This window comes from Phacochoerus africanus, chromosome 14 (assembly GCF_016906955.1).
Source record: "Phacochoerus africanus isolate WHEZ1 chromosome 14, ROS_Pafr_v1, whole genome shotgun sequence".
Lineage (NCBI taxonomy): Eukaryota > Metazoa > Chordata > Mammalia > Artiodactyla > Suidae > Phacochoerus > Phacochoerus africanus.
Window position 1 is genome coordinate 23,289,435 of NC_062557.1, and position 27,858 is coordinate 23,317,292.

General features: G+C 52.9%; 1 protein-coding gene across 1 annotated transcript in view; it reads left to right on the plus strand.

Moving 5' to 3' along the window:
- PLXDC1 (plexin domain containing 1) overlaps positions 1–27,858 on the plus strand; it is a 69,755-nt gene that overhangs the window by 28,667 nt on the left and 13,230 nt on the right. Inside the window, exons 3-9 of the mRNA XM_047758151.1 lie at positions 4,683–4,826; positions 5,067–5,136; positions 5,753–5,875; positions 7,019–7,137; positions 8,626–8,725; positions 18,970–19,065; positions 25,228–25,309. Of these exons, the coding sequence (XP_047614107.1) occupies positions 4,683–4,826; positions 5,067–5,136; positions 5,753–5,875; positions 7,019–7,137; positions 8,626–8,725; positions 18,970–19,065; positions 25,228–25,309 (734 nt within the window). The remainder of the gene's footprint in view (positions 1–4,682; positions 4,827–5,066; positions 5,137–5,752; positions 5,876–7,018; positions 7,138–8,625; positions 8,726–18,969; positions 19,066–25,227; positions 25,310–27,858) is intronic.

Consider the following 27,858-nt stretch of genomic DNA (forward strand, 5'->3'; position numbering starts at 1 on the left):
AAAAAGACAAAAAAAAAAGAATGTTCCAAGCCAGGCGGCGATATGGAAAGAGGAGACAAGACAGGTGGCCCCACTTGAGCCACAGCGTCTCCCACCTGTGGACATATGTATTAGCCTCCTAGGGCTGCCATGACAAAACACCACACACTTGGAGGTTTAGAACAATAGAAACTCATCCTCTCGCAGCTTTGGAGGCCAGACGCCTGAAGCAAGGCCACCTCCCCCTGAAGGCTAGGGAAGAATCCGGCCTCGCCTGGTTCTGGTTTCTGGTGGCCCCTGGCAAATCCTGATGTTTCTGTCTCTTTTTTCTTTCTTTTTCTTTTTACAGCTCCACCTGTGACATGTATATGGAAGTTCCCAGGAGAGGGGTTGAATCGGAGCTGCAGCTGCCAGCCTATGCCCCAGCCACTGCAAGGGTGGACCTGAGCCGAATGTGCAACCTACACAGCAATTTGCGTCAATGCCGGATCCCTAACCCACTGAGTGAGGCCGGAGATTGAATCCTCACAGACATTATGTTGGGGTCTTAAGACATTAAGCCACAACGGGAACTCCTCCCCCGACTGGTGTTTCTTGGTTTGTAAACTGCATCACTCCAGTCTCTGCCTCTGTTGTCACCTGGCCTTCTTCCCCACGCCCCTTCTGCATCTCTGTTCTAAATCTCCCCTCCTTTCTTTTATAAGGACACCTGTCATTGGATTTAGGGCCCACCGCCATCCAGTATGACCTCACCTTCCCTTGAGTACATGAGCAAAGACTCTTTCCTTATAAGGTCACATTCAAGGGACGGGGATGGGGTGAGGGTGGGAGTTAGGACTTGCACCCAGCTTAATGTAGGGCACGATGAAATCTCCTGTGCTGTCGAAAGGACTGCAGTGCCACCTAGACGTTGCTTTGGGCCACTTATGACCCCCTCCCTCACAGATCATAAAAAGATAGCCCAGGAATTAAGGAGGCAGGTTTACTTCCAAAATTCTGATTGTACTAGGCACCAGTCCCTCTTCCCCCTATAAAAGGGCAAAAGGAAGGTTCTGGGCTCCCTGCACAGGCCTTGGCTTCTCCTCAGCAAACACTTGAGCATCAAGGATTCCAGAACCTTGAGCCACGGGTGCAGAGGTGACCTTGCCCGCCCCTGGGTATTGTGGGCTCAGAGTGTGGGGTGGAGTGGGGAAGGCAGTGGGTATTTAAATGATGGGCTGAATAGCATCTGAACTTGGTTTCTTTTCTTTGGGCAAAATTTTAGGCTAGCTGATGCCTTTTAATAAAGGACTTCTTGAAGTTCCCACTGGGGCACAAGGGGAACAACGGTGCCTCTGCAGTGCCAGGATGCAGGTTCGATCCCTGGCCTGGCACAGTGGGTTAAAGGATCTGGCATAGGTCACACCTGTGGCTTGGATTGGATCTGATCCCTGGCCCGGGGACTCCATATACCATGGGGTGGCCACAAAAAGGAAAAAAATAAAAACAAAAAACCCCACAACACTTTTGGAAGTTCCTTTGTAGTGCAGCAGGTTAAGGATCTGGCATTGTCACTGCAGCAGCCCATGTAGCTGCTGTGGCGGGGGTTTGAGCCCTGGCCCAGGAATTTCCACCTGCTGTGGGTTGAGATCCAAAAAATTAAAAATGAAAAAAATGAGTTCCCGTTGTAGCTTAGCAGTAACAAATCTGATTAGCATCTATGAGGACAAGGAGCTCGATCCTTGGCCTTGCTCAGTGGGTTAAGGATCCGGGGTTGCTGTGAGCTGTGGTGTAGGGTGCAGACATGGCTCAGATCTGGCGTTGCTGTGGCTGTGGTGTAGGCCGGTAGCTGCAGCTCCGATTCAACCCCTAGCTTGGGAACGTCCATATGCCATGGGTACAGCCCTAAAAAGACCAAAAATATAATAATAATAATAATAATTAAAAAAATAAAAAGTGACGCTTAAGCCGAGCATTGGAGAAGTAGGAAGCTGCCAGGGGGAGAAGGCAAGGCCATTCCAGGCAGGAGGATCCGCCTGTGCAGAGGCGTGAGTGACCACTGGTGAAGGGGGCGGCAGTGGCCAGCGGCGGGGGGGGGGGGGGGGTGTCCATTCTGGTGGGTGGTACACAAGGGTGCATAGTCCAAGGAGAGAGGGAGACGGGGGCGAAGCTAGAAAAGAGGTGGGACTGGCTCATAGGGAGGCTTCCTGTGTGAGGCAGAGGTTTGGGTTTGGGGAGCCCCAGATGGCTTGTGAGCCGAGGGCTGTGGCCTCCTGTGTGTTTTAGATTTGTTCAGATTCCCTCGTCTGTGCTAATGGTGCAGGGAGGGGCGGGCAGGCTAGAGGCTGGAGGGGAAGAACCAGGCAGTGGCCGTGGACCATCTACCCCCTCCACCCCGCTTTCTTCGGCTCATCTTCCCCTAGCCCTGCCCCGACCCCAGGTCCCCAGGGTGTGTCACCTGTCAGAAGAGCAGAGTCTGCCTCCAGGCGGGTGGAGAGAGCAAGCATCCTTCAGCCCTGCTCATGCTGGGCGCAGGGCAAGGGCTTGGCTGGGCAGCTGGCAGCTTGGCAGGAAGAACACGGTCAGCTCTGCTGTGTCTGCAGCCACTGCCTCGAGCCACAGCCTGATTAATGACCCGCGGTGCCCAGGGCTTTGCACGGGTCAACAACCGCATTTCTGTGGCAGCGGCCAAGTGGACCTGCCCGCCTGGCCTCCTGCCCTCCGACGGCTGGTGCTCCCGGATGGGCTGAAGTGCTGTGACCTCTTCCCCAGGCTCTCCCACTCTTTCTGCTATTTTCCAGCCTCCTTGAAGTCCTGCTCCTAAAGGCGCCTATGCAGGCGAGGCTTTACAGACAGGTGCTGGCTTGTTCTTTATTTTGTCTCCATTGGGCACATAGTAGAGCTTAAAAATACTTCCTTCCGGAGTTCCCGTCGTGGCGCAGTGGTTAACGAATCCGACTAGGAACCATGAGGTTGTGGGTTCGATCCCTGCCCTTGCTCAGTGGGTTAATGATCCGGCGTTGCCGTGAGCTGTGGTGGAGGTTGCAGACGCGGCTCGGATCCCGCGTTGCTGTGGCTACAGCTCCGATTAGACCTCTAGACTGGGAACCTCCATATGCCGCATGGTGCAGGGAACTATATCCAATCTCTTGGGATAGAACGTGATGGAGGATTGTATGAGAATGTATGTGTATGTGTGACCGCGTGACTGTGCTGTACAGCAAAGATTGGCACAACACTGTAAAGCAACCATACTCTAATAAAAAAAAAAAATGAGTTCCCCTTGTGGCTCAGCAGGTTAAGAACCCAGCTGGCGTCTATGAGGATGCAGGTGTGATCCCTGGCCTCACTCAGTGGGGCAAGGATCTGAGCTATGGTGCTGGTTGCCAACGCGGCTCGGATCTGGCGTTGCTGTGGCTGTGACATTGGCTGGTGGCTGCAGCTCCGATTCGACCCCTAGCCTGGGAACCTCCATATGCCACAGGTGCGGCCCTAAAAAGAGAAAATAAAACAAACAAACAAAAAAAACGTGTCTTGAAGGAATCGTTGCCGCTTCTCTCCCCTTTCTCAACTTCTTGTGACAAATATGGGCCCTGTCTATCCTTCTGCTTGAGAGTCTGTGTCTGTTTATTCTGTTTGCATTATTCCCACCTCCTCCATCAGACTAGCAATGCCCCGCAATCAAAGGTCTGCCTCCAACTTTAGGCTTCTGAGATCCATTTTTTTTCTTTTCCCCTAAACTGGGCACTCCCCAGGGAAGGGGGCTATGTCTCCCCCTCAGTCTGGGAGCTCCCTGATGACAAGGGCTCTGGGGCTGCCAGACCTTTCTCCCTCGTGTCCCAAGTTGAGCTCTGCCTTGCGTGTGCTCTGCAGGGACTCAAGGGCTGTAGGAGAAGCCTCCTGGCCGGTCTGGGAATGGCAGGGCTGAGCAGGGAAACAACACGTATGGAATTAGCTGGGGTCAGGGCTCTTGGGGGCATGGCTAGGGGCCAGGTACTGAGTTGTCTGGGACCCAGGGGAGCCAAGGGACTCCTAGGCCAGAACCAGCTCTCGGGGCCACGGTCCAGCACCCTGGGAGGAACATGAGTTTTTGGTTTGTTTGTTTGTTTTTTAGGGCTGCACCCATGGCATATGGAGGTTCCCAGGCTAGGGGTGGAATCAGAGCTATAGCTGCCCGCCACAGCGACAGCCACAGCAACGCGGGATCTGAACCGCTTCTGCATCCTACACTACAGCTCACAGCAATGCCGGATTCTTAACCCACTGAGTGAGGCCAGGGATCGAACCCATATCCTGATGGATACTAGTCGGGTTCATTTCCACTGTGCCACAATGGGAACTCCTGGAACATGAATTCTTTTTTTTTTTTTTTCGCTTTTTTTTAGGGCCACACCCAAGGCATATGGAGGTTCCCAGTCTAGAGGTCTAATTGGAGCTGCATCTACTGGCCTATACCAGAGCCACAGCAACGCGGGATCCGAGCCGCATCTGCGACCTACACCACAGCTCACGGCAACGCCGGATCCTTAACCCACTGAGCAAGGACAGGGATCGAACCCACAACCTCATGGTTCCGAGTTGAATTCATTAACCACTGCGCCACGACGAGAATTCCAGATCATGGATTCTTGTATCCAGACGCCTGGGTGGGGGAGGTGCAGAGGGTGGTTCCTGTCCTGGCGATTCCTCATGCCTCCCATGGGCTCTGTCTTGGGTAACAACAGGAGGACAACCACAGCTACTATGTGTCTCATCTATACGGTCCCAGCGAGCCCCGCAGCCAGGACCTGTGGGTGGATGTGGCCAAGGCCAACCAGAGCCAAGTGAAAGTTCACAGGATCCTCTCCAACACCCACCGGCAGGCTTCAGTGAGTGCCCCGTCCCTGCCCACCCCGCCTGGTCAGCGAGCATGGCTGCAGCCTGAGGTCTGTGGTCTGGGAAGTGTCTTCTAGGAGATCCTGGGGGCCTTGATCAGAGTTGGGCTGCGCACCTCTCGTCCTGGGGGCCTGCCCTGGGCATACCTGCCCTGCCCCCCCCCCCGACCCAGGCAGGCATGGGGCAGTGTGGGTACGGGTTGGCCCATGCTGACTCTCTCCCATTGCCCGCAGAGAGTGGTCCTGTCTTTTGATTTCCCTTTCTACGGGCATCCTCTGCGGCAGATCACCATAGCAACCGGAGGTAAGGCTTTGTCTGTGGGGGGTGGGAGAGGGCTTGGAGATTGCAGCCAGAACTCAGGACCTCTCTGGGGAGGTTCACTGGAGACAAGGTTTGGCAGATGGAGTGGGGACAGTCCCACATCTGGCTCTCTTGGGGACCCCACTCTTGGGTTGGAGGTCATGAGTGTTTCAGATCACCTCCCTCGTATCAACTGACTCTGTGTGTGTGTGTGTGTGTGTGTGTGTGTGTGTGTGTCTTTCTCTCCCTCTGGGTCAGCGCAGGCCAGTGTGGGCAGTCCCTGTGGCCTCTGTGTTTCTGAGTCTGTGGATGAGAGAGAGGAGGCTGTGCTGAGAGCCTGCATCCCGGGACCAGGCTCCCCGTTGATATGAGGCGTCCGTCTTTGATTCCCGTGCATGTTCCAAGGAACGGAGAGAGGTGGGAGGGCCAGGGAGGAGATCCTCCACTGGTCTGAGGCCCTTTTGCTCCAACACATGCCAGACCCATGCCCGTGATGTGGGGCTGGAGGGCAGAGGTCCAAGACTCGCTTCCAGCTCCGTCTACGCTGCTCCTTCCTGCATGAGGAAGCAACCCCTCGGGGCCCTATCTGATGATTCATCTGCACGTCTTTCCACCCCAGGCTTCATCTTCATGGGTGATGTGATCCATCGGATGCTCACGGCTACTCAGTATGTGGCCCCTCTGATGGCCAACTTCAACCCCGGCTACTCCGACAACTCCACAGTTGCTTACTTTGACAACGGTGAGGTCAGATCTCAGCGTTTAAGTCACCCACCTCCAGGGATCCCTCGGTCCAGCCCTTTTAGAGGAGCCCAAGGCCCACAGAGGGCAAGGGACTTGCTCATAGTCACACAGCAAGGCAGCCACCCCACCATTCTCGGTTTATTTTCCTCATCTGTAAAATGGTGACAAAAATGCCCGCTACCTGGCAGGATCTGATGAGATAATGAAATGAAAGCTCTTGGCTGGTGTTTCTGCTGTGGCGCAACATGATAGGCAGCGTCTCTGCAGCTCCAGGACGTAGGTTCCATCCCCAGCCTGGCATGGTGGGTTAAAGGATCCAGCATTGCTGCACCTGCAACTGTGGCTCAGATCTGATCCCTGGCCTAGGAACTTCATATGCCATGGGACAGCCAAAAAAGGAAAAAAAAAAAAACCAAAAAAAAAAAGCTCTCTTGGCTCTTAATAGAGGTGAAATAAATATTAGAGACCTATTATTGTTTCTTTTTTCTTTTTCTTTTTTTTTTGTCTTGTCTTTTTAGGGCCACACCCAAAGCATATGGAGTTTCCCAGGCTAGGAGTCGAATCGGAGCTGTAGCCGCTGGCCTACGCCAGAGCCACAGCAATACCACATCTGAGCCGTGTCTACGACCTACACCACAGCTCACAGCAATGCCGGATCCTTAACCCACTGAGCAAGGGCAGGGACCGAACCTGCAACCTCATGGTTCCTAGTCGGATTCATTAACCACTGCGCCATGACGGGAACTCCCTATTATTGTTTCTGCTTTCACCAGGTTGTCCCTTGAGCACCTACCTTCCACCCCAGGAGGACGGGCAGTTCTTCTGTTTCCCCTCCTTTTCATCCCAAGGGGTCAGGTTAGGCAAGAAGGAAGAGGTGTGCTTAGGGGGAGCTAGTCAGTCCCAAACAGAACCTGGGTGGGTGGGAGCAGGAGGCTGAAGCAGGGTCTTCTGGTTCCTCTTCAGCTTGGAAGCCAGACTGTTTGTGGGCTGCCCAACTCCTGCCTCCTGTCTCACTTGCCAGTTGCCCCCATGGACCCTAAGGAAGCCCACCTGTGGTCCATGCACGCTAGCCACCTTTCCCGCAGGGCTTTGTCCCCTGCACTGCCGCCCTGTCCAGCCAGGTCTCTGCTCTCCTCACCAGGGACAGTCTTTGTGGTTCAGTGGGACCACGTCTACCTCCAGGGCCGGGAGGACAGGGGCAGCTTCACCTTCCAGGCAGCTCTGCACCAAGACGGCCGCATTGTCTTCGGCTACAGAGAGGTGAGTGGGTGCAGCTGCAGAGACAGCTGGGTCTTGGAGCCTTTTTATCATTCAGCAAATATCTGGAGAAGAACCTCCCATGGGCCAGATATCGGGTGTCGTGCTGGGGACACAGCAGTTAGAAAGATGGCTGCGGGCCCTACCCTTGTGGAGCGTCTGACTGGCGGGGGGTTAGATAGTACTTGCAGGGACAAGTATAGAATTGCCACTGTGACAGGTACTTCTGAATAGGAATGTCAGAGAGCCTTTCATGGGGTTCTTTACCAGAACAGAGTTGGGGGAGGCTTTCCCAAGGAAAACAGTTGAAATCTGCAGCGTGGGTAGGAGTTAAGGAAGCAAAGAGAGAGTGAAGTGTGTTCCAGGAGCCAGAAGAGCACATGCAAAGGCACTGTGGCAGGATAGAACGTGGCTGGTAAAGAGCACTGAAGGAAGGCAGCCTGGCTGGAGGGGAGAGAGTGAAGGCGAGACAGGGCAGGGGCACGACTGGATTTGCCTTTGCAAAGGCCTCTCTGGGAGTTCCTGGTCGTGGCTCAGCAGTTAACAAACCCAACTAGTATCCATGTGGATGCGGTTCGATCCCTGGCCTTTCTCAGTGGGTTAGGGATCCCGCGTTGCTGTGGCTGTGGTGTGGGCCAGCAGCTGTAGCTTTGATTCGACCCCTAGCCTGGGAACCTCCATATGCCGCAGGTGTGGCCCTAAAAAGACAAGAAAAAGAAAAAAAGAAAGAAAGAAAGAAAAGGCCACTCTGGCTTCAAAAGGGAGAATGGGAGTTGGGGCTCTGAGGGAATTCTGGGAGGTGATGTAGGGGGCAGTGCAGGCTTGGAATAGGGTGGGGGCGGCTATTAGCAATTATCAGGCTGATTCACAGGACTGGAGATGAAGTAGAAGGAGGAGGGTGGGGGGAAGAGAAATGAAGGAAATTTGGGGAAGGGGAGAGGAGAGGGAGGGGGGAGGGAAGGGGGAAGGGGAGGGAGGAGGTGGCTCCTAGGCCTCTGTCTTGCTTGGAGATCTTTACAAAGATGGAGAAAAGCAAAAGGAAGTGTGTTTGGAGTTGGTGTGGGGAAGACTTGGAGTTTGGAGTGGTCCCATTGGCTTTATTTTGTTTTGTTTTTGCTTTTTAGGGCCACACCTGTGGCATATGGAATTCCCAGGCTAGGGCTGGAATTGGAGCTGCAGCTGCCGGCCTACACCACAGCTACAGCAACGGCAGGATCTGAGCCACATCTGTGACCTACACCACAGCAACGCTGGATCCTTAACCCACTGAGCGAGGCCAGGGACTGAACCCGCATCCTCATGGATACTAGTCGGGTTTGTTACCACTGATCCACAAGGGGAACTCCCCCCACTGGGTGTGAGATGTCCTTGAATCCTGTAAGAGGCAACCAGGAGCAGGCAGATGGGTCTGGTGCTCAGAAGGGACGTCTGGGCTGGTCCAAGTGCGTTTGGGGGTAGACGAGCCTCTTCTCCTCCTTCCCCCCGCTGCAGATCCCTATGTCTGTTCTGGAAATCAGCTCATCCCAGCACCCCGTCAAAGCAGGCCTGTCAGATGCCTTCATGATTCTCAATCCATCCCCGGACGTCCCAGGTGAGTCCCCAGGGACCCACGGAGATCCTTGGATGGGGTTGGACTCAGCTCTGATTGAGCTGGGCTGGGGATGGGGGGGCAATGGCGGCAGCAGTGGCAGGGAGCGGATGGATACAGAGTGCTTGGGAACTGAGGGAAGAAAAGGGGCAGAGGGCGTTAAAGCAGAGGAACTATTTTTCCCCAAAAAATCTCCAGTGGGAGGCACTGCTCGGCAGCGGCGGAGAGGGATGGGAGCCAGGACTCCGCACTCCGTCCATTTAGAAAATCTCCAGGAGTTCCCGTCATGGCGCAGTGGAAACGAATCCGACTAGGACCCATGAGATTGTGGGTTCGATCCCTGGCCTCGCTCAGGGAGTTAAGGAGCCGGTGTTGCTGTGGCTGTGGTGTAGGTTGCAGCTGTAGCTCCCATTCGACCCCTAGCCTGGGAACCTCAATATGCCTTGGGTGCGGCCCTCAAAAAGACAAAAAAAAAAAAAAAAAATATATATATATATATATATATATATATATCCAAAGACACCTCTCAGGATACAACCATAGTTGCCCCCCTCCCCAGATGATAAGAGGAGCCTCATGAGGGGTTTCAGAAGACAGGAAAATTCGGTTTCTCTCCTGTCCCTGATCCCCATCCTCCAGGCCCCCTTCCTGGAGCCAACGAGGTTATTTCTAGAGCAACAAGCTCTCGTACATCATACGTTTGTGTAACACAAACAATGGCAGAGGGTGTCCTTTCTTCTGCTCCTGAACAAAGTATATTCTGTCCGTCTTCTGTATCAGCACACATTTCATTCATTTTTTTTTCTTTTTAAGGCTGCACCTGTGGTATATGGAAGTTCCCAGGCTAGGGGTTGAATCTCATGGCAATGTCAGATCCTTAACCCACTGACCTATGGAGGTTCCCAGGCTAGGGGTCGAATGGGAGCTACAGCTTCGACCTACATCACAGCCACAGCAACACCGGGTCCTTAACCCCCTGAACGAGGCCAGGGATTGAACCCACAACTTCATGGTTACTAGTTGGATTCATTTCTGCTGCGCCACGATGGGAACTCCCATTTCATTCTTTTTAATCGCTGTGCATGGATGTACCTTAATTCAACCAGTCCCCTGGGCATAGACTATTCACTTGTTTCAGCCTTTCACGACAGCAAATAATACTGCAGTGAATATTCTCGCAAATAGTTACTTTCATGCCCCTGTGTGAGTATTTCCCTAAGGTCATTCCCACCCCTTCACCTGCCCCTCCACTGCCCCCCTCCCCTTGAATTCCCAATGCTCTAGCAAGGGGCTCAGAGCGCTCCCCCGACTCCATTGCTCCAGTCAGAACCTGCTGTAACTGGCTGGTTAATGCCTGCACTGAGCTATTTGCTAAAGAGTTTCAGTATCACCCTGATCGTATTAGTTAGCTACTGCTGTGTAACAAATCATGCCAAACTTAGAGGCTTAAAACAACAAACAGTATTTCAGGGTTTCTATGGAATAGGAAATAATGCATGACTTAGCTGGGTCCTCTGGTTCAGAGTCTTTCACAGGCTGCCCTCATGTTGTCTGCCAGGGTTGCAGTCACCTCAATGATTGATGAGGGGCAGATCCATTTCCAAGAGCTTTCACATGGTTGTGGCAACATTCAGTTGTCCCCTCAGCTCCCGCCGTGTGGATCTCCCCACAGGACGGCTCAAGTCACCAGATCCAGATCCAGCTCACACTCAGGACAGGATTGCACAGGGCGAGAGGTTTTGTTTTTGTTTTGTTTCCTTTTGTTTTTGCTTTTTTTTTTTTTTTAGGGCCGCACCACGGCATATGGAGGTTCCCAAGCTGGCCTACAGCAACACAGGATTGCAAGCTGCATCTGCAACCTATGCCACAACTCACTGTGACACTGGATGCTTAATCCACTGAGGGAGGCCGGGGATTGAACCTGTGTCCTCATGGATACTAGTCAGATTCATTTCTGCTGAGCTACAACAGAACTCCCTCTTCTGCTTTTTAAACCCAGGGGTCCATCATGGGACGTTCTCAATCTGACCCACTCCCATTCCACCCAGAGGGGTGAAGTCTTTCCCCCTCAGTTCCCCAAATGCCTTGCATGCACACATCCAGGCAGTTTTGTAGGAAGGACCGTTCTTGGCACCTGTGCTCCTCTCCCCACGCATTACTGCACCCTGGAGGCAAAGTCTGTGCCTCCCTCGCCCGGCTTTGTGCCCAATGGCGGAGTCTCAGGAAATGTGTGCTGTATCCAGCTGTTGAATGAGGGTGAATTAGAGGAAGTCAGATCCCCTGGGAGTGGCTGCATCTGAGGCTCCTCTGTGATTCTGGAATGAAAGGCTGTTTCAGAGCAAGCCAGGGAGAGGTGGGGAGGTGGGGCTCAGGGCTGAGGGGGAGGAAGCAGAGCCCACCTGAAATAACACGAGGGCCGCTGCGCCTGTTCTGAAACTGGGGGGGCACCCAAGGGTTCTGTCATGGGAGCTGCTGCATTCGGTGACTCCAGGTACTGTTCACCAAGGTGCTGGGTCCCGTAGCCAAGCGAAACTCACGACGGGACCTCCAGCGAAACCCACTCCAGACCCCCAGTCACTGCCCAGCATCTCCCCGCCTTGTCTCCCTGCCTCCATCCCCCATTCCTCTGGTCCCCGCCAGACAGATCTGATCATGTCCTTCTCTGGCTCCTTGTTGCCACAGCATCAATTCAAAGTCCTTAGTGTGGCAGCTGGGCACAGCCTGCCTTTTTTTTTCTTCTAGTTTTTTTCTTTTTTAGCCTCCCCTCGGCATGTGGAGTTCTTAGACAGGGAACAGATCCAAGCCACAGTTCTGACCTATGCTGAAGCTACAGCAATGCCGGATCTTTTAACCCACTGTGCCGGGCTGAGGATCGAACCTGCATCCTGGCACTGCAAAGACGTAGCCAATCCCATTGCACCACAGTGGGAACTCCTTCTTCCGGTTTTATTGAGATAGAATCGACAAACAACACTATGTAAGTTTAAGGTGTACAGCATAATAATTTGATTTACATGCATCATGAAATAATTACAATAAGTTTAGTGGACGTCTACCTCCTCATGGAGATGCAAAATGAAAGAACTAGAAAAAAAATAGATTTTTTTTTTCCCTTGTGAGGAGACCTCCTAGGATTTACTCTCCTAACAACTTTCACATGTAACATACAACCGAGTTAGTTGTACTTCTTATGTACATTGCAGGCACAGCCCACCTTTGCAGCCTTGTCCCCGACCCCTCCTGTCACTCCCCAGCTCTGTCTGGGCAGCCCTGGTCTGTGTGCCCTGTGTTCCCCAAACATGCCAGGGGCTCTCCGCATCTTTCTGACACAGCTCCCTGTATGAACTGTCTCCCACTCCAGTCCTTTGACCACTTGGCAAAATCCTCTTTATTCATTGGTCCGACTCCGGGGTTGCTTTCTCTTCGCCGCAGAATGCATGGCTTCCTCCTCCAACCCCTTGACACTTTGTAAAGCAATTTAATATAGAGCTCATTGGACTTCCTGTGTGGCTCAGTGGGTTAAGTATCCAGTGTTGTCACTGTTGTGGCGCAGGTTCAATCCCTGGCCCGGGAACTTCCACATGCCGCAGGTGCGGCCAAAAATGAAAAAAATATATATATATAGAATTCATGACACTATCCTTCTCATCCATCTTTTCCCCAACAAACTGCAAGCTCCTTGGGGGCTCCTGATGGCTCCAGCGTTTAGCCCAGTGCCTGCAGCAGGGCAGGAGCTCAAAAAATGAGTAGCAGCTCAAGAGGGAATGCTGAAGGGGGAATGGGTGTAGCAGAGACCCTGTCCTCTGTCTTATGGTGACCCTAGGTTAGAACAGGACCTGACATCTGAGTTTAGGGGTGAGTGCTTTGGTAATTGCACCTCTTTTTGTCAGAGATTTTTAGCCCAAGGGTGTAGGCAGAGACTTTAGAAAAATATTGAGGTGCACGTAGAGCATATTTACATGGACACATTTTTCTGGGTCCGTAGCAGCAACCCAAGCCACTGCAGTGACAATGCTGCATCCTTAATCTGCTGCACCACAAGGGAACTCCTTCACTGGGTTTTAAAATGGGTGGCACTAAAGGTTCCTCGTGGCTCAATCCCAGGTTTTGCAACAACAACAACAAATAGGGTACAACTTCTGTTTGGGGAATAATAGCTTTTATGTGGCTAAGAGATCAGATTCCTCCAGGTCTAATAGTCAACCCAGAAAGTAGGGGATTAGTTTGAATTAAACTGAGCTGCAAATAAACACTAAATTCCAAACAACCATGATAGAAGTTCAAGGAGAGCCCTCTGGTCTGCCGACCGTATTATCACCACGGATATTCCCATTGTCGCAACGCACCTGTCCTGCAGAATGGGTGACGGCGCTGCCCTTGTACACAAGCTTGGCTCCTCCATGCCTGGGGCGCTGTGAGGAATGGAGTTTACTCCCCGCATCTGAGAATCCCTCAGCCACTGAACCCTGTCTGGGGCTCCCCACCTCCCCAGGCTCCAAACACTTTCCTCCCACCTCTGTCTGGGGGTGGAGGGAATTCTGCATAATTTCATTCCTGGGGTTGAGGGCAAAAAATCCTGAAAACAGCCAGGATTTCTCTTACTATTTATTTCCTTGCAGAAACTGCTCCACAGGCTTTGGCAAAAAGGTCTGCAGAGCTTGCTTTGATGCAGAGAAAAGATTCGTGTCGGATTAGCAGTATCTGTTTGCAGAGGCATGTGCAAAACATAGGGGGTAGCTTACACACTCTTTATTTGACTGGAGGGGCCCCAGAAGTCAATATCATTTCCCCCATTCATTTGTTTAAGAAACTCTTTCTTGGAGGTCCCGTTGTGGCTCAGCAGTTAAGGAACCCAACTAGGATCCATGAGGACGCGGGTTCGATCCCTGGCCTCGCTCAGTGGGCTGGGGATCCGGTGTTGCCGTGAGCTGTGGTGTAGATGCCAGGTTTGGATCCCGAGTTGTTCTAGCCGTGGGGTAGGCCAGCAGCTGTAGCTCCGTTTCAACCCTGGGAACTTCCATATGCCGCGGGTGCGGCCCTCAAAAGCAAAAAACAGTGTGTGTGGGTTTGATGCCTGGCCTCGATCAGTGGGTTAAGGCATTGCCACAAGCTGTGGCCGTGCAGGTCACAGATGCGGCTTAGACCTGGCGTGGCTGTGGCTGTAGTGTAGGCCATCAGCTGTAGCTCTGATTCGACCCCTAGCCTGGGAACATCTACATGCCTTGGGTATGGCCCTAAAAAGATGGGGAAAAGAAAACAACGTCTTTCTTTCATGGGGCAGTATGAAAGCGACTTGTGTGTAGCCAGCGTCAGCACTGACAGAGATCTGAGTTAATGGCATCGGTTAATGAGAATTTCATCAGGAAGGGCTCCACACTCCCGCCTGCCCCTTGTCTGGCTCCAGAATGGCCTCGGAGGGCCCTAACCCTTGAGCTGTCTTCTCAGAACTTGCCTTTCCTTTCAAAGGCAGACTAGAGAACCCAAGTGTGGCAGAGGCCTGAGCTGTCCCCTTGTGCTGGGCTGCTGGGTGTGGAGTGGGGAGGCCACAGAACTGGCCGCAGAGGCCTGAGAAGCCCCAGCTAAGGGCGGGGGGTGGTGGTGGGGGGGGGTGTTGTCCCCAGTTCTGGCCCATTTTGTCTTCTCCCTGATCCTGATAAAGGATCCTTTACAGGAGTTCCCCGTGGCCTACTGGTTAAGGATCTGGTGTTGTCCCTGCTGTGGTTAAGGTCACTGCACGGGCTTGGGTTTGATCCCTGGCCGGGGAATTTCCGCATGTCGTGAGTGTGGCCAAAAAAAAAAAAAAAAAAAAATCCTTTAAGGCTCTCTCCATTGTAGCTTCTATCCATCCTGGGGCCCTCCCCCGGACCCGTTTTCCTTTTTCTATTTCTCCCTCTACTCTGCTCCCTGAGCCTTGCTTCGGCTCCTCTCTCTGCCCTTTGCTACTTTTCTTCTGTGCTGAAGACCCTCCCGCCTCCCCTCCTGGGCTGAAAGCTCCTTTGGGGTACAGGACTCTCATGGTGTTTATCTCCAGGGGACCTCTGCTGGGGCTCCACTCATCGTTATGAAATGAATAACCAGTTGAGCAAAGGACGACATGAATGAGTAAATGAAAACTTCCTGAACCACCACCACCATATATATATATATTTTTTTAAGTATTTTTTTCTTTTGTCTTTTTTTTTTTTTTGGCCGCCCCATGGCATATGGAGTTCCTGGGCCAGGGATCACATCTAAGCCACAGTTGTGACTTATGCTGTAGCTGCAGCAGCACCAGCAGCGCTGGATCCTTAACCCGCCATGCTGGGCCTGGGATGGAACCCACGTCCCAGGGCTCCAGAGGTACCACTGATCCCTTGTGCCACAGCGGGAACTTCACCATCTTTTTTTTTTTTTTTTAATATCTTAACCACTGTTTTGGAAAGAAGTTTGTGGCTGGACCTGCAGTCTGATTTCTTCCGCCCAAACCAACCCTCCCCCACGGGTGTCTGGTGTTGAAACAAAACAGGACATGCAAATGCTCTGTCGAGCCATGGACAACTCTTGATTACATGGCAGCGATTTCTGTGTCTGGACTGTAATATTTCTGAATCCTTGATGAGTGGAAGCAGAGATAAGCAGAAATGTCTCAAAGAGCCTGAAATGCGGCCGTGGGGCGGCCGCCGTCTCAGTTCCGGAAGGGCTGTGTGGGTCATGCCGATGACGTCACTGTCCCTGGGCGAGCCCCAGATGTTGACGAGCTCATCCAAAAGCAAATAACACAGGCGGGGATATTAAGGGTTCTGTTTATAGAGAAATAAAAGTATTACCAAACCATACACTTTTTTTTTGGCTTTTTAGGGCTGCACTCACGGCATATGGAGGTTCCCAGGCCAGGGGTCAAATCGGAGCTACAGCTGCCAGCCTCTGCCACAGCCAGAGCCACGTGGGATCCAAGCTGCAAACCATACACCGTTAAATGAGTACAAGCTGGCAGCTGAAGTGAGCAAATATTTTAAATCAGAGATATGTTTCCGCCCGCCCACCCGCCTCCCCCTTCCCACCCCACACACACATGTCCCCCACCCTGCTGGTAGGGCTGGGCTGGGTTTTGGAGAACATGTGACTACCTCTGGCTGCACCCTCACTTGAGGCACATTCCCCACCTCCGCTCCCCCGCTTGCTGGTGGGGAGACTCATCCCTAGATTCTGCTGTGGGTTTTTTGTTTTCGTTTTTGGTCTTTTTAGGGCCGCACCCGCGGCATATGGAGGTTCCCAGGCTAGAGGTCGAATCGGAGCTGCAGCCGCCAGCCTACACCACAGCCACAGCAACTCGGGATCTGAGCTGCATCTGCAACCTATACCACAGCTCATGGCAACCCTGGATCCTTAACCCACTGAGCAAGGCCAGGGATCGAACCCGTGTCCTCATGGATGCTGGTTGGGTTCGTTAACCACTGAGCCACAACGGGAACTCCCTGGTGTGGGGTTAAGTGGGAGCTCCACCTTCCCCAGCTGCTGCTTGTGTGTCTTCCTCCCTGAAATTGGGTCGATTCACAAGTCTGTGTCTCCATTTGTGTCCAACCTGACCCGCTTTGTCCTATGTCACCTTCTTCCTGAGCGTGGGTGAGCTCTCGCCTACATGCTTGCAGGTGGATAAATCCTGAAAATCGGTTCTCCTCCTACTTGGAGTTTTAACTTCAGGAGGGGCCTGTCTGGCTTTCTCTGGCCCCCTTGGGGCTGCCCTTCTGAGAAAAGCCATAGTCTGTGGTGAGCTGGGGAGGAAGGGCATTCTTCCTTTGTGCTTCAGGCTAAAGTTATAATAATTTGCTGAGCTCTTCCTGCTTGTAAGCCATTCATTTAGTCATTTTTTTTTTTTTTGACTGTGGAAGTTCCCAGGCCAGGGACTGAACCTATACCACAGCATCAGCCTGAGCCACAGCAGTAATTACACGGGATTCTTAACCCGCTGCGCCACAAGAGAACTCCTCCCTGTTCTGTGCAGGGCCTGCTTTGAGGGGCTGCAGGGACAGAGACAGATAACTTGCAGACTCTGCCCTTGGGGAGCTCACAGTCTTGGGGGGCAGGTGGCCAGCAGAGTAAATGTGGACCGAGCTGTGAGACAGGTGACACTGGATGTTGCCCAGGGGTCTGCACAGCTCAGAGGAGGGGCTACTAACAGCCCCCGAGGGGGGAGGATGTTTTCAAGCTGTCATTTGAGCTGAACCTTGAAGGAGGAGGCAGATTAAAGAAGACATGTTTACAGAGAGTCTAGACCCCGTGGCCTCAGGCACTTTGGAAGAAACCTAGACAAAATAAAACATTTATTTTTTTATCCTATTACATTTTGGTGCTAAAAGGGGTGGGTTATTATTATTAATTTTTTAAGAGAGGGCCCCCGGGGGTAGTGGGTGGGATGGAGCTGTGAAAAGCTGCCTGGAGGGAGTTCCCGTCGTGGCTCAGTGGTTAACGAATCCAACTAGGAACCATGAGGTTGCGGGTTCAGTCCCTGCCCTTGCTCAGTGGGTTAACGATCCGGCGTTGCCGTGAGCTGTGGTGTAGGTTGCAGACGCGGCTTGGATCCCGCGTTGCTGTGGCTCTGGCGTAGGCCGGTGGCTACAGCTCCGATTCACCCCCTAGCCTGGGAACCTCCATATGCCGTGGGAGCGGCCCAAGAAATAGCAACAACAACAACAACAACAAAAAAGACAAAAAGAGAAAAAATTTTAAAAAATTAAAAAAAAAAAGTCTAAAAAAAAAAAAGCTGCCTGGAACTTCCCCATCCTCCGCCTGATGTCTCATATCCCCCAAGCTCTTGGCACAGAACTTGGGGCCCCACAGCACCTATGGGCTTTGGAGAAAATTGATAATTGTTGCCTCTTCTGGGCAGGTGAATTACAGAAAGTTGCCCCAGTCTCTTTCAGACACACCCCTGCGTGAAAGGAGCCTTTCTTTTTTTTTTTTTTTTTGGTCTTTTTAGGGCCACACCTGTAGCATATGGGGTCAAATAGGAGCTATAGCCGCCAGCCAACACCACAGCCACAGCAATGCCAGATCAAAGCCATGTCTGTGATCTACCCCACAGCTCACAGCAATGCCAGATCCTTAACCCACTGGGTGAGGCCAGGGATCGAACCTGTGTCCTCGTGAACACTAGTCAGATTCATCTCCATTGAGCCACGACGGGAACTCCTGTGGCAGGTGTTTCTGTCTTACCCCTTCACAGACAAGAAACTGAGGTCTTGAGATTATCCAGCTTGTTGGGAACAGAACTTGACTCAGAACTCAGCTCTCTTGGAGTTCCTGTTGTGGCTCAGTGGTTAAGGAATCCAACTAAGAACCATGAGGTTGTGGGTTCGATCCTAGCCTTGCTCAGTGGGTTAAGGGTCCGGTGTTGCCGTGAGCTGTGGTGTAGGTCGCAGATGTAGCTCAGATCCCAAGTTGCTGTGGCTGTGGCGTAGGCTGGCAGCTACAGCTCCGATTCGACCCCTAGCCTGGGACCCTCCATATGCCACGGGAGTGGCCCAAGAAATGGCAAAAAGACAAAAAAAAAAAAGTGAAAGAACTCAGGTCTGTCGACTCAGGTCCTGTGGGAAGATTCTGCAGGGACTGAGACAGCTCAGAAGCCTGGCTCCAGGCCCTGAACCTTGCTCTCACCTCCATCTAGGAGGGCATAGGTTCTCCAAGGTCAGCCTTTCCCCCTGCAGACGCTGGCAGAGTGCTCATTGTGGGGGAGGTTCAGACCCGATGACCACAGATAAGTAGTCCCCACCCTCCAAACTGACCCTAATGATCACACAAGCCAGTGTGTGGGCGGAGAGCCTGGGGAAAGCTGGTGGGAGGGGGAGCACGGGGGGGGGGGGAGGTGAGGGGGGGAGCTGGTCAAAGGGAGCTGCTCAGGTGAAGTGGCCCTGAGCTGGATCTGGAAGGATGAGCTAGATCAGGAGAGAAAGGGTGGAAGAGCATCATGCGTCAAAGGAACAGTCACTGTGAAGGCACAGAGGCATGGGCAAGTGGGGAATTCTCCTGTGTCCTGACCCCGGGAACAGTCGGACCTCTAGGTTATTAACCTGCCCGTGACACAAAACTCTTCTCTCTGTCCTGTCTCCCACAGGTTCGACATCATTATCCCAGGGTGATGGGTTTCCTTCCTGCCCTCGGTGGCTGCATGCTAACTCCTGGTTCCACTTACTGCAATCTCTGGCCCACCGGGGCCCCAAGGCCCTCTGGCCAGGAGATGCTCCTGATGGCCGGCTCTGTCTCTGTTTCAGAATCTCGGCGAAGGACCATCTTCGAATATCACCGTGTGGAGCTGGACCCCAGCAAGATCACCAGCATGTCTGCCGTGGAGTTCACCCCTTTGCCGAGTAAGCAGGGGTCATTCCCACTGATGGGGGGAGGCATCGCGCCATCCCAGAGAGAGCTTTGGAGTCTCAGACCGAGGTCCATCCCAGGCCCACCAGTGACCCCTGTCTGGGTACAGCCACCGAACTTCTCTGGGCCTCCGTTTGTCTTTTGTAACGCGGGCCTAACACCACCTCCCTCCCAGGGCTGTGGCGAGGGTTAGAACCCGCAGTCAATAGAGCTGCGGATGGAAATGGCAGCTCTGACACTAACTGGCACATCCCGGGCTGAGGCCATAGCTTGTGCTTGATCTGTGACAGCTATTGTTATTAACATGAAATTGAAACTCAGGAAGGAGGCACCTCTGAGAACTTAGACTGAGCGCCCAGAAAAGATAATCCAGGAATTGAATTGATCCATAAGTTTTTCACTGTATTTTTCTCAGAGGAGGGATGATGCTGGAGTCCACGGGCAGAAAGCAGTAAAGGGAGTTAGTCAGCAGCCCTCCGAGAAACAGGGGCCTGGTGGTCCTGTCTTCTGCACCCCACTCACCTGCAGCTGAAGCCACACCGTGGCCAAGGCCCCAGCTGCTGCACAACCTCCCATATCCCCCCCAAGATCGGGGTTGGATGCTCTTTACGATGTGGTCAGGACAGTTGGGGAGAGTGAGGAATGGACGGCACTCCCATTCACTCCCATTCTTGTTTTTAATCTTTTAAATTTTTTTCCTTTTTACGGCTGCACCTGCAGCATATGGAAGTTCTCAGGCCAGGGGTTGAATTGGAGCTGCAGCTGAGGCCTACACCACAGCCACAGCAACATCAGATCTGAGCCGCGTCTGCGACCTACACCACAGTTCATGGCAACACAAGATCCTTAACCCACTGAGCAAGGCCAGGGATTGAACCTGCGCCCTCATGGAGATAATGTCGGGTCCTTAATCCAATGAGTCACAATGGGAACTCCTTGTTTTTGTTTTTATTTTTTATTTTACACATTTTTTTGGCCAAGCCCATGACATGCAGAAGTTCCCAGGTCAGGGGTCAAACCTGAGCAGCAGTGACAATGCTGAGTCTTTAATTGCTAGGCCACCAGGGAACTCCATCCATTGTATTTTTTTTGTTTGTTTTTTTGTTTGTTTGTTTTTTAGGGCCACACCTGCAGTATATGGAAGTTCCCAGGCTAGGCGTCAAATCAGAGCTACCAGCTGCCAGCCTACACCACAGCCACAGCAATGCCAGATCCTTAACCCACGGAGCAAGGCCAGGAAATGAACCCACATCCTCATGGATACTAGTCGGATTCGTTACTGCTGAGCCATGACAGGAATTCCCCTTTCTTGTATTTTAAAGAGAATTTGAATTTCCTCTCCTGTTTCATGGTACCTCCCAGCCTCCCTCTGAAGCCAGGGCCTTCTCCCTGCCTTCTGGGGAGGTTCTTGCCTCTCTTTCCCCCTCTTCCTCTTCCTTGGAGGTTCTGGGAGCAGGAGAGGAAGAAAGAAGAGGAGTTGGAAGGGTCTTCTCGAAAGCCAGGCCACGTCCCAGCATGTCCTCCCCTGGAAGAGAGGGCCTTCTCAGAGACCTTGGCACAGGGCTAGGACACCTGCTGTCACAGCCCCACCCCCACCCTAGTTGCCCGCCCTTGAGGACAAGCGAGCGCAAACCTCTGGTCCCAGGGATGAACAAACTGCATTTAGGAGCAAGGACATCCGAGGGCAGGACTAACAGCCCGGGCGGAAGAACGAAAACATCCTGGGAATGCGTTTCTGGGACGCTGTCTGTACGTTTAAGCCACTTCCCACCCTTTCAGTGAATTCTGTGAGCATTTAATAATAGCACGCAGGGCGTCCGAAATGCAGCTGAGAAATAAAGGTCAGTGGATTTTATGAATACCAGGGTTTTTTCTCAGTCTGACTGGAGCCATTTCAGGGCCCCCCAGCGTCGCCGGGAATGGCCAGGCCATAGGCTCCCATGTGGGGGAGGGGCAGTGCCACCAAGGCTGTGATTTGAGCCCCTGGGAGGCAGGTTAGCTTCGTCCTCAGAAACCTCTGCATCTCCCTACCCCAGGCTTTCTCCCTTACCTTCAAGTAAGGGAGGACTTGGCCAAAATTCTTGCACGAGTGTGGACAGGCTGTCTGCAAGCCATCACACTGCCCAACTGGTCCCTCTTCTAGAAGAGGCTCATGAAAACGTGGCCTGGGGTGAAGGTGGGAGCTGAGGAGGGGGAATCCAGAGCGGGACCTCAGGGCTAAGAGCTCAGGGTCTCAGCTGAGACAGACCTTGGTTCAAACCCAGACCTGCCACTCTTAGTTCTGTGACCCTCTCCAAGCCTCAGTTTTCTGCTCTGTAAAATGGGAATAACACGCACCCATGCAGAGTTCCCGCTGTGGCTCAGCGGTAACTAACACAACTAGTACCCATGAGAAGGCAGGATGGATCCCTGCCCTTGATCTGTGGGTTAGAGATCTTGTGTTGCCGTGGGCTGTGGTGTAGGTCGCAGACACGGCTCAGAGCTGGTGTCGCTGTGGCTGTGGTGTAGGCCAGCAGCTATAGCTCCGATTCAACCCCTAGCCTGGGAATGTGCGGCCCTAAAAAGACAAAAAAACAAAAACAAAACAAAAACACCTATGCCTTGATTCCATAAGCTTTAGTTACCGTCTCACCACAGAGGGCGCTGTTCTAGACCCTCTGGTGTGCCTTTGTTCTCCACGGGCCAGTCCCTGCTGACTTCCTGCCAGTGGCTTTCCCTCCACCCCTCCAGGGCCGACGCAGCCCTGGCAGACAAAGGGACACAACATTTACAGCCAGTCCCTCCCACAAGGCGACTGAAGGTGGCCATGCTGTGCCCACAGCAGCTTTTCTCCCACGCACTGAGGGCTGGTTCCAGCTGCCATCTCGTTGGGGATCCACAGAAGGCAAACGGATCCCCTACTTAAGGGACTGGGCTAGCGTCCCAAGAACACTCACAGTAAAGAAATGCCTGTGATGTTTATTGAATGAGGGGTCGTTTTCTGTAGCTAGTGCCCACTTTCTGCTGCCACCAACATGTTCTGCTCGGCGGCTCATCAGACAAGCCCTTATATTGCACAGTTATTCTGGGTCAGCATCTGTCTTCTTCTTCTTCTTTTTTTTTTGGTTTTTTTAGAGCTGCAGGTGTGGCATATGGAGGCTTCCAGGCTAAGGGTCTAATCGGGGCTTTAGCCACTGGCCTATGCCACAGCCACAGCCACGCCAGATCCGAGCCATGTCTGCAACCAGCCACAGCTCACGGCAACACAAGATCCTTAACCCACTGAGCGAGGCCAGGGGTCCAACCAGAATCCTCATGGATGCTGGTTGGGTTTGTTTCTGCTGAGCCACAACAGGAACACCTGTCTGTTCTTAGGATAAAATGAATGGGCTTTGTGACAGCTGCTTGCCACTCCAAGGTCATTTTGATTCACTCGAGTGGGTAGTGTGTAAGGGCAAGTGACCAACTCTTCAAATCCAGCCCCCACCCCTCCAGCTCCCCTGCCCCTCTGCCAGGAGTCCATGCATCTTGCAGCAGGCGCTCCCACTAGTTTCCCTGTTCTCTGATGCTGCCCTGCCCGGGCTAGGCCCCCTGCTGCCATACCGCCTCATCCTGCCACCTTCCACCTCTCCACTCTGCCCAGCCCGTTAGCGTCCCGGCTGCTGTTGGGAGCAGCCCTGGGACGTGGTCCTTCCAGCCTCTGTGCACAGGGGCCCCTCTGCTTGGACTGCTCCCCCAGGAGAGCTCCCCAGCTGGGTTCCTCCCTTCTCCGTCCCCAAGGGCCTTCCCCGAGCTCCCTGAATAAAACACATCCGCACCATCATTCCACCTCCCTGTTCTGCTCTACTCACAGCCCTTCTCACCCCTGGGAACCCTAGGGTCCATTTATCTACGTACTTGTCGGCCATCTCTTGCCCTTGACTGCAGGTTCTATGCAGACAGTGCTTCTGTCTTTTCCTGTTCACGCTGCGTCTCCAGTGCCAGGCTCGTGGCAGACGCTCGATAAGTATTTGTTGAAAGAATGAATGAGGAGTTCCCGTTGTGGCTCAGCAGGTTACGAACCCGACTAGTGTCCACAAGGATGCAGGTTGGATCCCTGCCTCCGCTCAGTGGATTAAGCATCTGGCGTCGGTCGCAGACACGGCTCAGATTCAGCATTGCTGTGGTTGTGGTGTAGGTCGGCAGCTGCAGCTCCCATTCAACCCCTAGCCTGGGGGTTTCCATATGTTGCAGGTATAGCCCTGAAAAGCTAAAAAAAAAAAAAAAAAAAAAGAAAGAAAGAAAATTAAAAGAACAGGAAGAATGAATGAGCACCTGATAGGTATATCAAGGGGGCTGATGGACCGTAGTTGATGCCATGTACCATTTTCCAGCTCCCCGTGTGGCCAGCACCATGGTAAATGCCCTCTAGGTGCCTCCTCCTCACAGCAGGCCTGCCACGCAGACAGCATCCTGATCCCCCTTTTACACATGAGGTCCCGAGGCACCAAGCGGTCGGGTGGCTTTCCAGGGCAGAGTTAAGCCTGGATGAGCAGAGAGGTGCGCACACCCCTGGGAATAGCTCCCTTCCTGAAGGAGAGGGAGAAGAAAGGCATGAACTCCATACGCCTGGTTGAGCCTCCCAGACTCAGCGCTCAGACTTCCCTGGGGAGGAAGGGAGAGGCGCTGGAGAGGCCAGGAGCCCCCTTGGCCGGCAGTCCTGCCACGCGCCTGTCCTCGGGGGTGGGGAGTGCGTGCTCCTGGCTTGTACTTGACGGGGTCAAACCAGGACATCTTAAAAGATCTTTTGGGGTGATTATAAACAACATAAACGTCAAACTCGCTGAGGGACTTGATCTTAATTGTTCCCAACACGAGAAGGGATGCTTCCGATGTGAAATGATGGAGGTGTTAGCTAACGCTACAGAGGTGATCAGACGGCCACAGAAATGCGTCAAATCAGTACGTTATACACCTTAAACTTACGCGATGTTATACATCAAATATATCCCAATTTTAAAAATCCTTTTCAGGAGTTCCTGATGTGGCTCAGCAGTAACGAACCTGACTAGTATCCATGAGGATGAGGGTTTGATCCCTGGCCTCCCTCAGTGGGTTAAGGATCCAGCGTTGCTGTGGCTGTGGTGTAGGCCAGGCAGCTATAGCTCTGATTGGACCCCTAGCCTGGGAGCTTCCATATGCCTTAGGGTGCGGCCCTAAAAAGACCAGAAAAAAAAAAAAGAGAGAGAGAGAAAGAAATAAAAAAATCCTTTTCAACCCTGTACTTCTTGGCAACAGGCCAGAAGTATAATTTCCCAGACTAGGTGAGATTCCTTTGTCAATGCTTATGGCACCCTGTAATTTTCCTTCATATACCTCATCACAATGTTAATTATGTAGGGTTTTTTTATTTTTCTTTCTTTCTTCCTTTCTTTCTTTCCTTTTTTTTTTTTTTTGGTTGTGCTTGCAGCTTGCTGAAGTTCCTGGATCAGGGATCAAACCTGAGTCATAGCAGTGACAATACTAGATCCTTAACCGCTAGGCCACCAGGGGACTCTTTTGTAGTTTTTGATGATCTGTTTAGTGTCTGACTTCTCATATGACTGTCAGGCCCAAGGAGGCAGGTACTGGATTACACTGCCAAATTGCCAGCACCAGCTCAGGGTCTGACCTCCTGGTAACAAAAGAAAAGTGGGGATTTCCTGTCTTGGCGCAGTGGAAACGAATCCAACTAGGAACCATGAGGTTGCAGGTTCGATCCCTGGCCTCGCTCAGTGGGCTAAGGATCCAGTGTTGCCGTGAGCTGTGGTGTAGGTCGCAGACAGGGCTTGGATCTGGTGTTGCTGTGGCTGCGGCGTAGGCCAGTTGCTACAACTCCAATTGGACTCCCAGCCTGAGAACCTCCATATGCCACGGGTGCAGCCCTAAAAAGACAAAAAGACAAAAATAAAACAGAACAAAAAGACAAAAGAAAAGAAGGAAGGAAAGAAAGAAAGAAGGGGGGGCAAGGGGAGGGAGGGAGGGAGGGTTGGAGAATCAGGGCTGGACTCAAGTGAGGGTGGCATTAACCATCTCTGGGGTCCCTGATAATAGAACCTCCAGAGTTCTCAAGGACCCAGCATTCAAGAAAGTTCCACCTTTTGGAGCCCTGCACAGGGACTGGGGCTGAGGGGCCGCTGCCTTCTTCTCTCTTGCAGCCTGCCTGCAGCATCAGAGCTGTGACGCCTGCATGTCCTCAGACCTGACCTTCAACTGCAGCTGGTGCCATGTCCTCCAGAGGTTTGTACCAGGGTGACCTCTGGTTCCCGTAGGCAGACTGTGCAGGGGATGGGGGCTCGGGGCAGGAGAAGGCAAAGGCCCAGCCCTACTCCCTGCCTCGGGCCTCGTTGCCAACATGAGTATATCTGGGGCCACTGCCACTCTGACGCTTAGGACAATAATATCGCAGAAGTGAGTTTCTTCCTGAGGCTTGTGAGCCATCAAGGTGACTATGTGTCACTCTGCAGTGATGCTAGCCTTCGAGAAGACCATTCAGAGATCGCTGCTACCGCAGCTCCCTCTTCATCCTCAGGAGGCCTTCTCAAAGAGTGGTCCACTGCCGTGAGCACCCCAGAATCAGCTGGGGCTCATGCTAAACATGCAGATTCCTGGGGTCACCCTCAGGAATCAGAGTCTCTGGGAGAGAAGCCCAGGAGCCTGCATTTTCACAAGGTGCCTCACCGTAGACAAGCATGAGCTCCACCAGCTCAGAGACAGGGGATGAGCCAAAGACCCATTGCCATGGGGCAAGAGCCCCAGAAACCCCGAACCCCCAAACCCCACCTCAAGATCTTTCTTCATCAGGCTGCAACACGGTTTCCTGAGAACCCGGGGTGTGGAAATCACAGGCGTCAGTGGAAAGTTGGGGCAAGCTGCAAGGCTACAAAGCTGTGTTTGCTTGGGTTGGGACGCGGGGAAAATTCTGGATGAGATTCAGGTTCAGGGATGAAGTTCGTAAATCCAACTCATCTTCCCCTCCTTGTTCTGAAATCATTTCCTCATAGATTAGACTCAGAATCTGAGCCCTGTTCTCCTGTCCAAGATAAATACATGGGGAGGGGGGTTCTTGGGGGACAAGGGCTCCCATGAGAGTGGAAAGACCTATGAACTCTAAGAGCCTTTAAAGCAATTTTGAAAATTGCAAATTACAGACGTTCTGAGTTCTATGCAGCTGTCTGCATCTGTCAGTGTTTCCTTTGCTCCTTTCCAATATCCTGGTGCAGAAATAGAAGCTCTTGCCTTTACAGGCGGCCTGCCTAGCACACAAGACCCAGCTCCGGGCCGGGAGGAGAGAGGGACCCCTCCTCAGGCCTCCCAGGTGTTCTTTCCACCAGCTGTGCTCTTCCCTCACTCTCTTGGGGCCTCAGTTTGTCTTCCCTGTAAAATGGGCTGGGGTTATGTGATTCCAGGGGATGCGGGTGAGGAACATGCCTGTCGTTTGAACTCCTCAAATACCAAAGAGCATTTCTGCAAGGTGCCCTTCACACGAAAGGCACAGAGCTGCAGAGAGAGTATGAGGGGAGGCCTCAGGATGCTTCTTCCCGGCGTGGAGCTTGGCGGTGTGGTCCATCTTGTCCACTTTCAAGTTGGAGAGCCGCCGTCTGAGCGTGGAGAGATAATCCAGATGACCTCAGATGAGCCCTGGGATGCGGGGGCTGGGTGCCACCGCATGACTCAGCGACCAACAGCGGCTGAGCCATGAGAACTGTAAAATGCGTCAGATGAAATCAAAACCCTGGCTTGATACATCCCCGTTTAATGCATACGCCCAAACCCAGAAAACCACGAGTTTCATGAGGGTTGGTCGGGGGGAGGGCAGGGCCTTGAATGTGGACACTGTGCCTTTGGGGTCATGTCAGCTACAGGACAAAGAAACGCCAACAGGGATCCTGGATGTCAGTGGGTCTGGGCTTTTACCCCAGGACAGGCCCCTTCTTGACAGATCTCTGGAGTCGCAGCTCCAACTGAGAGCTGACTCCAGGTTCCTAAAAAGTCAGAGCTCAGGGAGTTCCCACCATGGCGCAGCGGAAACGAATCCGACTCGGAACCACGAGGCTGTGGATTCGATCCCTGGCCTCGCTCCGTGGGTTAAGGATCTGGCGTTGCCGTGGGCTGTGGTGTAGGTCACAGACGTGGCTCGGATCCCGTGTTGCTGTGGCTCTGGCGTAGGCCGGCAGCTGTAGCTCTGGTTCAACCCCTAGCCTGGGAACCTCCATATGCTGTGGGTGTGGCCCTAAAAAGCAAAACAAAAAATTAGAGGTCAGGCTGGTGCAAACGGGTGGGCCGCCACGGTCTCTTCCACCAACAGCTGCTTGCAACCACCACTCGGGTTCTCGGCTTCCATTCCGGCTGCTCTGCCCTCAGCAGCCTCGCCGAGCTTCCCCTCCCTGCACTGTGGCCGGATCTGATTCAGACTCTTCTACTTGCCATGCATGTATCTTCCTTTCATTCCGCATTGCCCTCCAGTGGCCCGCTCTGGAGTCTATGGGTGACCTTGACTGTGAAGTTCATAAGCCTTGTCTTAGGGTGTTGTGAGGGTCCCGTGAGATAGTGCAGGAGCAGCATAGGACTGGGGCAGCACCTGCATTCAGGAGGCACTCAAATAACGACCATTTCTCATGTCCTTCTCCTTGGCATCTGGTTGGTTGGCATACGGCTTGGAATGGAATGCTCTTAGACTGATGTTAAAGACTCGGTTTTTGGTTTTTGCTTTTTGCTTTTTAGGGCCGTACCCACAGCATATGGAAGTCCCCAGGCTAGGGGTCGAATTGGAGCTGCAGCTGCCAGCC